We start from the raw sequence: 12992 nt of genomic DNA, 5'->3' as shown, positions 1-12992 counted from the left end.
CACTGAAGAAAATAAAATATGATCAGGGACACTGCTTGACCTCAGTGTCCAGAATGCTGCTTAGAAGATGTGACATTCACATCTGGCCTGGAAAGACACAATATGCCAGCATCAGTGTTGTAAAGATCTTGCGTAAGACCCAAGCCCGACAAACAACAGAACCAATGTCCAAGAGATGAAGGAGGGTCGGTGTGGTTGGAGCAGAGGACATACCCAGAGCCCTCGGAGCTCTAGTATTTGCTGAATTGTTAGCAGTGGTCACAGTGTCTTGTAAGCTTTAAAACTTTTATTGTGCTTCTTGGAGTTGCTTTTATGTAAACCATTGCATTTGTTTGGATGTGTTTGCGTAGTCATATGGAAATACTACGGTGAATTCTGGAGGCGTTTGGGTGGCTCGGTTGGTTAAGCGTCCGACTTCCACTCTGGTCATGATCTCAGAGTTCATGAGTTCAAGCCCCGCATCAGGCTCTGTGCTGACAGCTCGGAGCCTGAAGCCTGCTTCAGGTTCTGTCTCCCTCTCTCTCTGCCCCTCCTCCCACTTGCAGTCTGTCTCTCAAAAATGAATAAATGTTAAAAAAAATTAAAAAATAAATCTGTAAATTAAGGTGAATCTTATCATGAGCATGACCCCTTTGAGGGAGGCTCATGGTACAGGTTGGGGGTGGGGACATTTCTGCTCCGGAGAACCCATGCAGGTTGGCTGGAGGTAGAGAACACAGTGGCCGGTGACCATAAACACATGAGCTCAGTGGGAAGGGAGCATCATGTATCATCAGGGGCTGGCCCGCTCCCTGAACAATCTGTGAGCTCTCACGCTTCCTTCCATGTGCTGATGATTCCAACCTCGTGTCCACAGACACGTCAAAAGTAGCGTGTCATGAGGGGAAGATACCTTCCCTGTAAAGCCTGCATCTGCTTCTCAATTCTCTCATCTCAGTTTCTGGCTACACTCTGGGCTCTGGCCCCTAAACTGGAAACTCTATACCCCTCCCCTCCCCTTGGTGCCTCTGCTTGTGCTGTCTCTCTGTGAGTCATCTTTCTCCCCACTCAAGGCTAGCCCAGACCCTCCTCCAGGAAGCCTTCCTTGTTCTCTGCCAGGGCCAGGCTTCTCTCTGCATCTTGGCCCATCCACTTGGCACTCTGCACATTGTATTCTGACTGTGGCCTCCGAGAAGCTGTGAGCCTCTCCTGGGCAGGGAGCACGTCCCAGACCTCGTACACCCTTGGTCACCCACACACTGTAGGGCTTGGTCGCTGTGTGGTAAACAGATGAGCAGCTGAGCCGGCTGTGTTTACAAGCAGTGGATTTAGCTGTTGGCTTTTTATCATCAAAAGGACGTCAGGGGAAGATTAATACTGAACATGGGCAACTGTTCTCTTCTTTATAGTCCTCTGATTTTGTTCAGATTCCTTACGTGAAGCCACTGTCATGATTTTTAGAATTTTTTGGTGAAACATACATAACATAAAATGTACTTATTTCACCATGTATAAGTGTACGTCTCAGTGGCATTAAGTACATTTATATCAATGTGCAGCCGTCACCACCATCAATCTGCAGAGCTTTTTGGTCATCCCAGACTGAAACCCGGGACCCAGTAAACCAACAGCTCCCCTTTCCTTCCCCTCCCATCCCTGGTAACTACCATTCTGCTTTCTGTCTCTTTGAATTTGACTACTCTATAGTATCTGATATAAGTGGACTCATACAGTACTTGTCCTTTGTGTCTGGCTTTTCATTTAGCATAATGTCTTTAAGGTTCCTCTATGCTGTAGCATGAGCCAGAATTTCCTTCTTTTTAAGACTGAATAATAATTCCATTGCATGTAGAGGCACCTGGGTGGCTCAGTTGGTTAAGCATCCGACTTTGGCTCAGGTCCTGATCTTGAGGTTCTTGAGTTAGAGCCCTGCATCAGGCTCGCTGCTATCCACACAGAACCCATTTCAGATCTTTCTGCCCCTCCCCGGCCTGCACTTGCTCTCAAAAATAGAATGAACATTAAAAAGAAGTAATTCCATTGCAAGTATGTACCATATTTGTTTATCCATGCATCCATTGATGGACATTTTAGTTGTTTCCACCTTTTGGCTGTTGTGAATAACTCTGCTATGAACTTGGGTGTGCAAATATCTGTTCCAGTTCCTATTTTCAACTCTTTTGGGTATATGCCCAGAAGTGAAATTACTGGATCATATGGTGAAATCAGTTGTATTTAGAAACATTTTTAATATTTCTGAAATGGTCATTTCAATTCAAAGCAGAGGTTTATTTTAGATGGGACCAAGCAGAAATGCAGGCTGACACGTCAAGCTTTTGTTCTTGTTCTCGTGACTGGGCTGATGCTTGGTGACGTGAAATGATTTGTTTTCAAGTGTGGTTTCAATTTTTTCTTACAGCATCAAGCTTCTAGCTGTGCAGGAACTACTTGACAGAGAGGCCCTGGAAAAGGTAAATACTTTGTTCTTTCTACCCCACATTCACAAACTTAGAGCAGAGTGCCACACGCAGGAAAAATTCAGCTCCTTGTCACCAGGGACAGCACTTTCTGCAGAGTGGGTCTGTTGCTTTGTGTTCTTAAGTCAGTGAACCATGGGAAACTGTCATCAAAACTCCCCACATTGCTCATATCCTGTTACAAACTCAGCCTTGCTCAGCTCCTTCAGGGCTGTGTGACAGCAGAGGCTAGCCATGCTCTGGGGGCAGCCTTTCTGTTCCTCTCAGCACCATGCACTGGACCAGACTCTATGCTGGCTGCCGCACTCCATTTCTGCGTGTGACTGTCACTGTCGGGGCTTATGGACCATAGAAGGGAGGCCCAGTGACGTTAGGTAACTTGCCCAGCAACGATTAGCTAAGTGGCAGAGTAACGATTTGAACCTCATGGTTCCATTTCCAAGATCAGTGTTTTTTCCGTTCAGCGGGCAAGTTTACAAGTTTGATCCCCTTTTTAGGCTCTTTTTGAAGACTAGGAAACTCCCTCCCTGCCTCAAACTAATGTTTCCTGTGTTCTGGAAGAGATATCCAGTGTTCTCAGCTTTCTGTGATCCAGTCAGGCACACATCTGGGGATCCTTTGCCAGTTTTGAGTTCAAGTTCTGTGTGCCTCATGGGGTAGGCTCTGGAAAACAAGCTGGGCAAGGGCAAGAGCCAGCCCATGGGCCTCCCTGCTCATACCAACCTACTCTCCTGGGGTACCTCGGACTCTTCCTGAGTATGTGGCTATGGGGGCAATTAGAATCTATAATGTTAACATAAGAGCATGTGGTTAGAGATATAAACAGTCAAGAAATATTATTGTATTTATAGGATTTATATAGGAGATAGCACCAAGCAGTGATGTGAGGGGAGGGGTGTGGGATCTAGCTCTGAACGTGATGTTCCTTCAGGCTCATTCTCATCACAGGTAAAATGAGGATAATGCTGCCTGCCTGACCTCAGAGAGGCAACATGAGAACCAAATGAGTTAGTGTAGTGGAAGTGCTTTCTAAATGCCAAAGCACTCGACTCATATTAATTCTTAATTACGTGTATTAATTCTTAATAGACATCCAGCCATTAAAACATATGAGGTCTAGCTCTAAAAGTCAGCCTTGGGCCAAATGACAATGTTGGATGCGCACTGCAGATTAGATTAAAGTATTATAGCAACGTGAACTTTTCCTGGAGTCGATGACTGGCACGTGTACGAGAATGGACTTATTCGTAGAAATTATACACTGGTGTATTTAGGAATCAAGGGGCATGCTGTTTATAAATTACTCTCCAATGATTCAGAAAAAACAGTGGAGATCTATGTATGCATATGTGATCCAGAAGGAAAAAGAGCAAGCATAAATGATAAAGAAAATGGGGCAGAGTGCAGACGGTTGGCCCTTCTGGGTGAAAGAATTTATGAAGACTGTATGTTCTTGAAACCTTGAAAAAGTTCTCTCTCCAAAAGCAGTTTTCTTCTCAGTATTCTCTACAGTTTTTTGTTTGGTTGTTTGTTTTACTCTTCAATTAGAAAAACTGCAGAAGCCATCAGACAAAGCTCGTAAACGTATGGAGTCCATGTGCTAAGGTGCGTCAGTATAATAAAAACACAGGCAACAGTTAGGCATTTAACTCTGTGTTAATATTCAGTTTGGAGAAGCTGCACAGGCAAGCCAATCTGGGGTGCTAACTACTTGTGGAATCTAGCAGAGAAGGGGGCAGGGCTTGCTGTGGGGAGCATCCGTGCTGCCCTGAGGGTTAAGTGTTGAGGCCACTGTGGAGTGGGGTGTATAATGTGGGGCTTAAGCAGCCTGAGCTCAAAGCCTGTCTCTTCCTTCCTCACTGGGATATCTTGGGTTAGTTACCCTCTGTGTGCATCAGTTTCCCAGTCTATAAAGTGGAAATCTTTATATACCCCAGTTCACAGAGGTTTTGAGAAGATGAAGTTAAGTTGATGTAAAGGACGTAACTGTGGCTGGCACACAGTGATTCCCAAAAGTTAGTGGCTACGTGTGCTATCCCCATCTTCTCTTCCTCCTCCCTGTTTCTCAGCAAGTCTGATGATGGTTTTGAATTGTTCCCCTATCTCCATACATGACAAGTAGGAAGATTTACAAGGTGGGCCAAATATCCACAGAGGCCAGGTGGGAGTCAAGTTCACTTGCTCAGCTTCCTCCTTCCTTCTTTCCTTTGTTCGTTTGTTCATTCATATTTATACTACAGGCCTCTGTTGAGCTTTCTATGTGCCAGACAAGTAGGAAAGAAACATTGTAAGTTTGTTTAATTTTGAGAGAGAAGGAGAGTGCCAGCCCAGGAGGGCAGAGAGAGGAAGGCACAGAATCCAAAGCAGGATCTGGGCTCTGAGCTGTCAGCACTGAGTCCCATGTGGGGCTTAAACCCACAAACCATGAGATCATGACCTGAGCCAAAGTGGAATGCTTAACTGACTGAGCTACCCAGGTGCCCCCAAGTAGGAAACATTTTGGGAAAAGTACAGAAGCAACCAGTTGACAAGAGCTTGGTAGTCAATGGCATTTTGAGTGACACATGGTATATTACCTGTCATAGTACCACTTTGTGCAGCAAGTTCATATGCTGAATAAGATATGCTCCCAAAGAGCCTCGTGACATATGGATTCTCATCCACCTGGATCAGTTAAAGAGCCACTGAGAAAGTTCTTAGTAAGCTGTAGGGCTTTGCTACTCCCCAAGTGCGATCCATAGGCAGAAAGGCAGAATCTTAGCCTCCAAACCCGGAATCAGTCTGAATTCGTCTTCTTCTTTTTTTTTTTTAATGTTTATTTATTTCTTTTGAGAGAGAGAGAGTATGTGAGAGCAGGGTGAGGGGCAGAGAGAGGAGAGAGAATCCCAAGCAGGTTCTATGCTATCAGTGTGGAGCCCGCCATGGGGCTATGATATCATGAACTGAACCGAAATCAGGAGTCGGACACTTCACTGAGCCACCCAGTGCCCCCAGAATCAGTCTGCATTCGAATAAGACGCATTGAGTTGTGTGCACCGAAGTCCAAGAAGCTGTCCTGGGAAGTATCATTTATTATCACCATCTCTGCTATTGACTAGTCCATCTGAATAGAGAATTTCTGAGGTGTCAGATTTTTGCTTTTGTGGCCAATTAAGCTCTTTTTTTTTTTTTAATTTTTTACGCCAAAAGAGAAGTGAACATCAACTATTCTATTTTCTGGGCTTTATCTTTAGTTTTCCTGCTTCTTCCTTTCATTTAGAAAATAGTCTTATTTAGTTTATTTATTTTAATTTTTTAAGTGTTTCTTTTTTGAGAGAGAGAGAGAGAGAGTGTGAGCAGGGGAGGGGTGAGGTGGGGGGACACAGAATCGGAAGCAGGCTCCAGGCTCTGAGCTGTCAGCATAGAGCCCAACGTGAGGCTTGAACCCACCAACCCTGGGATCATGACCTGAGCTGAAGTCAAATGCTTAACCAACTGAGCCACCCAGGAGCCCCATCTTATTTAATTTAATAGGTAGCGCCAGAAAGGCCTCAGTGAGACACACATCCTACAAGCCTCAAACCTCTTTGACTATCCTCACTGCTGGCAATCGGCTTTTGGGGTTTGCAGTTACCAAACTCCTGAGATCCTGCAATGGTGGAACTAGTCACTTCCGGACACAGTCCCAAGAATGAGGACCCGTTACCTGAGTGCCTTTCTCTTATATAATATAAGCTATTGATGAATCATTTCCCTGACAGGTACTTGCAGGTTCTATATGATCAGTAAAATAATCATATTATGTAAAACATAATATAAAGGCTGAAGAGAAGCAGCATGTTTTGGAATCTCCTAGGCAGGTTTCTAGTGCTTTTTCTCCCTAATATTAGGCATTATGGTCTTAGTATTTTAGTTTCAAATGACCAACTATTTGCCTGACTTCTGCTTCCCCTGGTTTTAGGTGGAGAGCTTGTCCGCTGTAAAAGTGCCAAGGCTTTCCTGGCTTCCGCAGTGCACAGGGCCAGCTCAGGGGAGGCTCTGTTATGGGAGAGCGGAGGTTCCCTCCCAGCCTCACCCCTGTTTGGCTGCTGGACCTGGCAGAGGGCGTTCCTCGGAGCCCCCTTAATACATAAAACTGAGCTCTCTGGTTCCCTCCCGCTCTAAGACTCTGGGTTTTATTTTCTCTGTTGATCCCTGATCAGATTGTGAAGAGGGGAAATTCTTTTTTTCATATCCTGTTTTCTAATATTTTCTTTGCTTCCTGGTGGGTTTCGAGGCCTCTGTGTTTCATGTACCCTACTCACCATTAAAACACACTTTCTGGGGGAGAAGTGATGCTGAGTTCATGGCCAGTGACCCTCGCACACAGATCAGCAGACTTCGAGTTTTTGCCTCTTCTAATACTATTTGTCTTAAGTGAAGTGCAATAGAGTAGAGTGGATGTTGGGGGCCCCTGGTAGGATAAGGTCTCTGGATTTCTCTTCTCTGCAGATGCCACATTAAGCCATTTCCTGGATAGTCGTTTATTTAGAAAATAAGCTATTGGGGCACCTGGGTGGCTCAATCGGTTGAGTGTCTGGCTCCTGATTTCAGCTCAGGTCATGATCTCACAATTTCATGTGTTCGAACCCTGCATCAGGCTCTGTGCTGACAGCGCAGAGCCTGCCTGGGATCCTCTCCCCCTCTCTCTCTGCCCCTTCCCCACTCACATGGTTTCTGTCTCTCTCAAAAATAAATAAACTTAAAACTTAAAAATGAACTTAAACTTAAAAAAAAAAAATCTACAAACCATGCAATTAAATAAGCTAAGTGTCTCTACCAATTTCTTGTCTTAAAAAACTTTGGAACCATGGGAAGATTATTTAATATGCATAAATGTCAGGACATGTGACATTTCTCTGATAAAACGTTTCAGATTTGGATGGACTTTGTTGTCTGGCATCTATCAGGTGCCAAGAGCAAGGACTTGCCCTGAGAAGGATGCACACCATTCCGTTCTCTCTGCTTTCTTTGCTCTAAGTGTGGGATGCTTTTGTTTTTCTGAACTTAAGGCACACAGACTTGTTTCCCAGGCTCTATAAACAGGCCCATCTAATGCCTTTAAATGTAGCATTGCATGAAAGGAAATAAAAATATTGGTACAGCTTGATTTAGTAAGATCATTTTTCAATGACCCTTTCAAACAGCTTCCTGCAAAGCTGCGAACAATAGCTTGGCCGTTTGCTCTGGCTGGACTCAGCCTCTTGCTAGATGGGTCAGAAGGCAGAGCACCCGCCGACGCAACCCAGGGTGCAAATCGGCCTGAAAAGCCGCCCGTGTGAGGCTCAGGCCACCCAGCTCATGGCCATTGCCTGTGGTACCCTGCCCTAGCCTCCACAGGCCATGACTCAGCCATTAATCACAAGCTGACTGAGTCCATGCTGTGTCTTCTGGAACCCTGGCTCTGAGGGTCCAAAGACTGGGGTTGAATCCAGCTCTGATGCGTACTAGCTAAGGGATCTCTTGGGCAAGTTACTGCTCAGACTTGTTTCCTTTTTAACATGAGGGGAGGTCACAGTAAGACCTACCTCACTGGGATTTTTTTATCAGAATTAAATGAGACGATGTATGAGATAAAAGAGATGTTGTAGAGAGTAAGCCCCGAGCAATGGTAGCTAATGCTGTCCAGCTACTGATACTATCCCTGCTTTCATTGTCATCATCATCATCATCATCGTCATCATCATCATCGTCATCATCATCATCGTCATCATTACTGATACCTCTTTCTCCTCCATTTTGGAGAAGCCCAACTTGAGACTGAGCTGATGGCCTCAGAGGGTGTTAAAAAAAAGTAGTTCTTACCCCTGCCCTCATACTGTTTGCCAAACTGACAAGGACAAAATGCCTGCCCGTCTTCATGCCTGCTGCTGGATGTTTTTCATAGAATCTCAGCTTTGCAGCCCAACTCTGAGTCTAGTTTTCCTACAGGTGCAACAGATGATCCCCTGGGCCTCTTTTGGTACCTCACATGTGAGATGCAGTGCCTACAGTTCACTAGCAAAGACTGAGTCCAGAAAAATTGAACTTGATATTGCATATGGTGGTCAGGGACTTTTGCAGCTGAACCTTAGTGGTGGGCAACATTGGAATTCGGAGTTAGTTGCTTCCTGGGAATTTTCAGAAGGAAATAGGAGGCAAATAATAGTCACATTGATGTGTATGGACGACCTAAGGATGCTAAATGCTTTGATCTTTAATTGGTGCTGGTGTTTTCTGAACACACACACAGGTATATACATAAGCTCTAGCTGGGCCATTCCATGCTTTCAGAGTGGTGTTTTTTTTTTTTTTTGCTGTGATTAGGACTTCCAGTTAATTTAGTTTGTGCAACAATTGAGTACTTACCATTGTGCCTGCATACCAAGGAGGATAAAGTTCTATAAATGCATTTGAATGACATATATAGTATCTCACAATGCCAGGGCTGAGAGAGGCTGTTCAAACCGTGGACTCTAACCCTGTCCTGTTGCAGATAGGCCATGGAGACCGAAGGAGCTGAAGTGTCCCCCTGGCTCAGGGCCCATAGCTGTTGTGTTACGGAACCAAGAGTGGACGCCGGCGGAGGGGACTTCATTCCAGAGCTCCCTCCCAGCCACTGCCTATCTCCCGTGATCTCCTTTAATCTGGACGTTAGCTTTAGCAGGCTTTGTGGAAGCTTCTATCTCTGCATATCCCAGGAATGGGAGCAGAAGCTCAGTCCCTGGCCAGGTGATGGAGAGCTGAGACTCGGGTCTTTCAACAGCATGACTTGTAGTAAAGCAGACACAAGCATCTAAGGTTTGTCTGCCCCAAAGACACCGTGGTCCAGCGGGGAAACTGAGAATGTGGCCTGGGGGTTGGAGGAGGAGGCGGCTGGAGGTTCGGCGCTCCGGATGTGGACAGTATCAGGGCAGCATCTAAGAGTGGAGGAACTCACAGTGGTGTGAGGTCTGTGGGGGCCCAAGGGCCTGCCAAGGAGGCTGTGGAGAACATGCAGCAGACACCCCCTTCATTCAGGCTCAGAGCCACCACAAATAGCTTCAGGAATCTTCACGTAAAGTCTACTTAAAAATACCTTTTAAAAAATAGCACTCTGTCTTCATTTAAAAATATCAGAATGAGATTCTTCAGCTCCCTGGGTTTATTTTTTATCCCATGCCTGGTCGTTCATGTAGCCCGAGCTTAATTTGAATGCCATCTTGAATGGTCCCCATTCATTTATCTGTTAGTTGTTGTTCTTGTTGTTGTTGTTTTTTAAGTGGATTGAGCCAGATCAGTGTCTAAGCATGATTAAACTCACTGTAATCATGTTTCTGGCCAAATCCCTTCCAACAGGAAGCTTTTTACCTTCCTTGAGGAGCTAGGAAGCAGAAACGGAGGCCCCTGGGAAGCTCTGGCTGCTCCTGTTTGCCACGTGGAGTCTGGCTCAGGCCCACCACCCGGCCGCCATAACCACCCCCTCACCAGCTCCGCTTCAAATACTGCACACTTGGGCCCCACCCCCATTCTGCAAAGGGCTGTTGGCTGGGGTCCCCCAGGCACCTTAGCTGCCAGAAAATAGAGCATCTTAGTGAATTATGGGCCAGGCTTCACAGTTCATTAAAAAAAAAAAGAGAGAGAGAGATGTATTTTCTCCTTACTTTTTTAGAATCACGAGATACCATGTATATTTAGGGACTCCCACTACCTTTCTCTCTTTATGAAAAGCTTTCATATGGAGTGAGCAAAAAGTAGAGTCCTAAATAAGATTCTTACATCCCCTTTAGCTTTATTAGCTATCAAAGATATGCAAATTAAACAAGAGATTCTTTCGCATTTATTACATTAGCAAAGTATTTTAAGCAATGCTATAAGATGTTGAACATGCTGGGCGCCTGGGTGGCTCAGTCGGTTAAGCGTCCAACTTCGGCTCAGGTCATGATCTCACAGTTCATGGGTTTGAGCCCCATGTTGGGCTCTGTGCTGACAGCTCAGAGCCTGGAGCCTGCTTCAGATTCTGTGTCTCCCTCTTTGACCCTCCCCTGCTCTCTCTCTCTCAGAAATAAATAAAACATTAAAAAAAAAAAAAAGATGTTGAAAGTTCTGATAAAACCAGTGTCCCCATTCATTGCTGGGGAGGGGTGGTGAAGAGGTACTGTCCTTCTGTAAGTTCTTGGGCAGTGTATTTTATCAGCCTTCAAGATGCCCCTGCCCTGAGATGCGCCAGTGATCCCATTCGCAGAAGCATTTCTTAAGGAAATGATCCATAAAAACGGAAAATAGTAAGCATGTTCTATCATGCTTTCTAATTATAAATAATCAATGGCAGTTGAATGCTTAGTGGGAAGGGAGGGGTTAAAAAGTCTGTGGTAGCAGGTCCCCAAACCTGAAATGTGTCCTTATTTGTCCTACTTTCCTCTTTGCTACTGTCCTATTTCTCTTCTTTCCTGTACTGGTAGTTTCGTTGAATGTAAATTCTCCCCCTGCACTTTCAGCCTTCAGCCTTCCTCAGCTCTCTGAACCCTTAGTAGACTGGCCTCCCATTCAACTCATCTAATAAATCTTAGCTTACCCTAGCCAGCTTCTAACCCAAAGCATTTTATTTAAACCTTCTTAAAAAAAAAAAAAAACCACTTATGAACTGATTTGATATAGAACTTAAAAATTTTATAGGCACTTAACCATTTTTGGTAATTTCTGTGTAACTGTTTCTGTTTTTGTAATGAATATGTAATGCTTTTATGTTAACAAATATTTCATGGCATTTTGAAGCCATTTAGATACAATGCTAGGAATTTGGGAGGGGGGAAAGGAAAGAGATTGTATCCAAAGCTCATCTTATCTAGGTGCATCTGAACCCACTGCTGCCTTCTACTTGTGATGGGTTGTCCCTGGGGCCGTTCTTCTGGATAGTTCCATTACTTTGGCTTCATGCTCTAAGTTCATTGTTTCTTAGTCTCCTAATTGATTATGTATTTATAGAGGAAAAGAGGAGAGATCTTACCATATCCATATGGATTGTGAGCTCAGGCAGAGGCCAACAGAAGGCCTATAACAAAAGCAGAAAGATGATTTCATTCAGGCTTCAAAGTGGAGGGGACCTTGAAACATCACCATTCTCCATTGTTTTGCTAAGAATTGTATTATCATCTAGACAGTGTTTTGCTGGCCGCTTCTCATGGCTTATACATGATGCACTGGTCTTGTGCATTTATCCAGACCATGATTTAACGTAGCGTGTCCATGTTAATTTTCCTGTGCAGACTCTTTGCTTGAGCTGCCCTCTTTCCTCTTCAAGAGGGCATCTGGAGGCTTCAGTTCTGGAAATGGCAGCATAGCTTACATCGATATAAACTTCCCTCAAATAACAATGATAAACTCTGGGTAAAATGCAAACAACTATTTGAAAGCACTAAGAGCCACCACAAGCAGGCAGAAACCGGAGCCAGTCAACCCTGGAAAGAAGGAGCCAGCAATGGGCGAGATGCACGTCTGTTTAGCTTTTCCCTGATCGCCTTGTGTGGGCAGCTAGAGTTTAGGCAGGAAATCGTTCGGGTGAAATCCCGAGTCTTCTCTCTCTTTTTTAACCTCCTTGGTTAAAAGTTTTTTCTAGCTAAATGTTTCTCATTTTTTATTGTGCTTTTCAAAGAACTTGCGTTTTTTATTTTCTCTGCTCTGTTTCATCTTGTATTTCATTCATTTCTGCTGTAATCTTTCTTACTTCTTTCCTTCTCCTTGCTTTGGGTTTGATTTGCTCCTTTTTCTCCCATCCAATGCCTGCACATGGAAGCTTAGGCTATTGATTTGAGATCTTTCTTCCTTACTAATATACGCATCTGCAGCTATAAATTTTTCTTCTAAGCACTGCTTTAGATTACTCCCATAAGTTTGGGTATGTTGCATCTTCATTTTTGTTTATCTCAAAGAGTTTTTATTTTCCCTTGTGATTTCTTCTTTCTTCACATTGGTAATTTACAAGTGTGTTGCTTAATTTCCATTCATTTGTGGATTTCCCAAAATTCTTTCAGCTATTGACTTCTAATTTTATTCCATTCCACTGCAGTCAGAGAACATACTTTACTTGATGTCAGTCCTTTTGTTTTTTCTTTCCTTTTTTTAAATGTTTATTTATTTTGAGACAGGGCATGAGCATGAGTCGGGGAGGGACTGAGAGGGAAGGAGGGAGAGAGAATCTTAACGCGGGGCTCAAACCCATGAACCATGAGATCATGATCTGAGCTGAAATCAAGAGTTGGCCACTTAACTGACTGAGCCACCCAGGTGCCCGACTTCAGTCCTTTTAAATGCATCAAACTTGCTTTATGGCCTCTTCTGGAGAATGTTCCATGTACACTTGAGAAGAATGTGTATCTGCAGTGGTTTGGCTGAGTGTTCTGTAAATGTTTATAGGTCTGTTTGGTTGATATTATTGCTAAAGTCTTTTATTTTCTGTTGATCTTCTGTTTAATTGTTCTAACGATTATTGAAAGTAGGGTATTGAAGTCCTCAACTATTATTCCTTCCTTCAGTTCTGTCAGATTTTGTCTCTTGTATTTG

General features: G+C 44.2%; 1 protein-coding gene across 1 annotated transcript in view; it reads left to right on the top strand.

Moving 5' to 3' along the window:
* The window catches only part of EEPD1 (endonuclease/exonuclease/phosphatase family domain containing 1), a 114478-nt gene that overhangs the window by 69690 nt on the left and 31796 nt on the right, over positions 1-12992 (top strand). Inside the window, exon 3 of the mRNA XM_077775416.1 lies at positions 2399-2450. Within this exon, the coding sequence (XP_077631542.1) occupies positions 2399-2450 (52 nt within the window). The remainder of the gene's footprint in view (positions 1-2398; positions 2451-12992) is intronic.

This window comes from Crocuta crocuta, unplaced genomic scaffold (genome assembly GCF_008692635.1).
Source record: "Crocuta crocuta isolate KB4526 unplaced genomic scaffold, BGI_CrCroc_1.0 scaffold197, whole genome shotgun sequence".
Lineage (NCBI taxonomy): Eukaryota > Metazoa > Chordata > Mammalia > Carnivora > Hyaenidae > Crocuta > Crocuta crocuta.
Note: the sequence above shows the minus strand (reverse complement) of the source record. Positions and strands in the feature narration are given on the sequence as shown.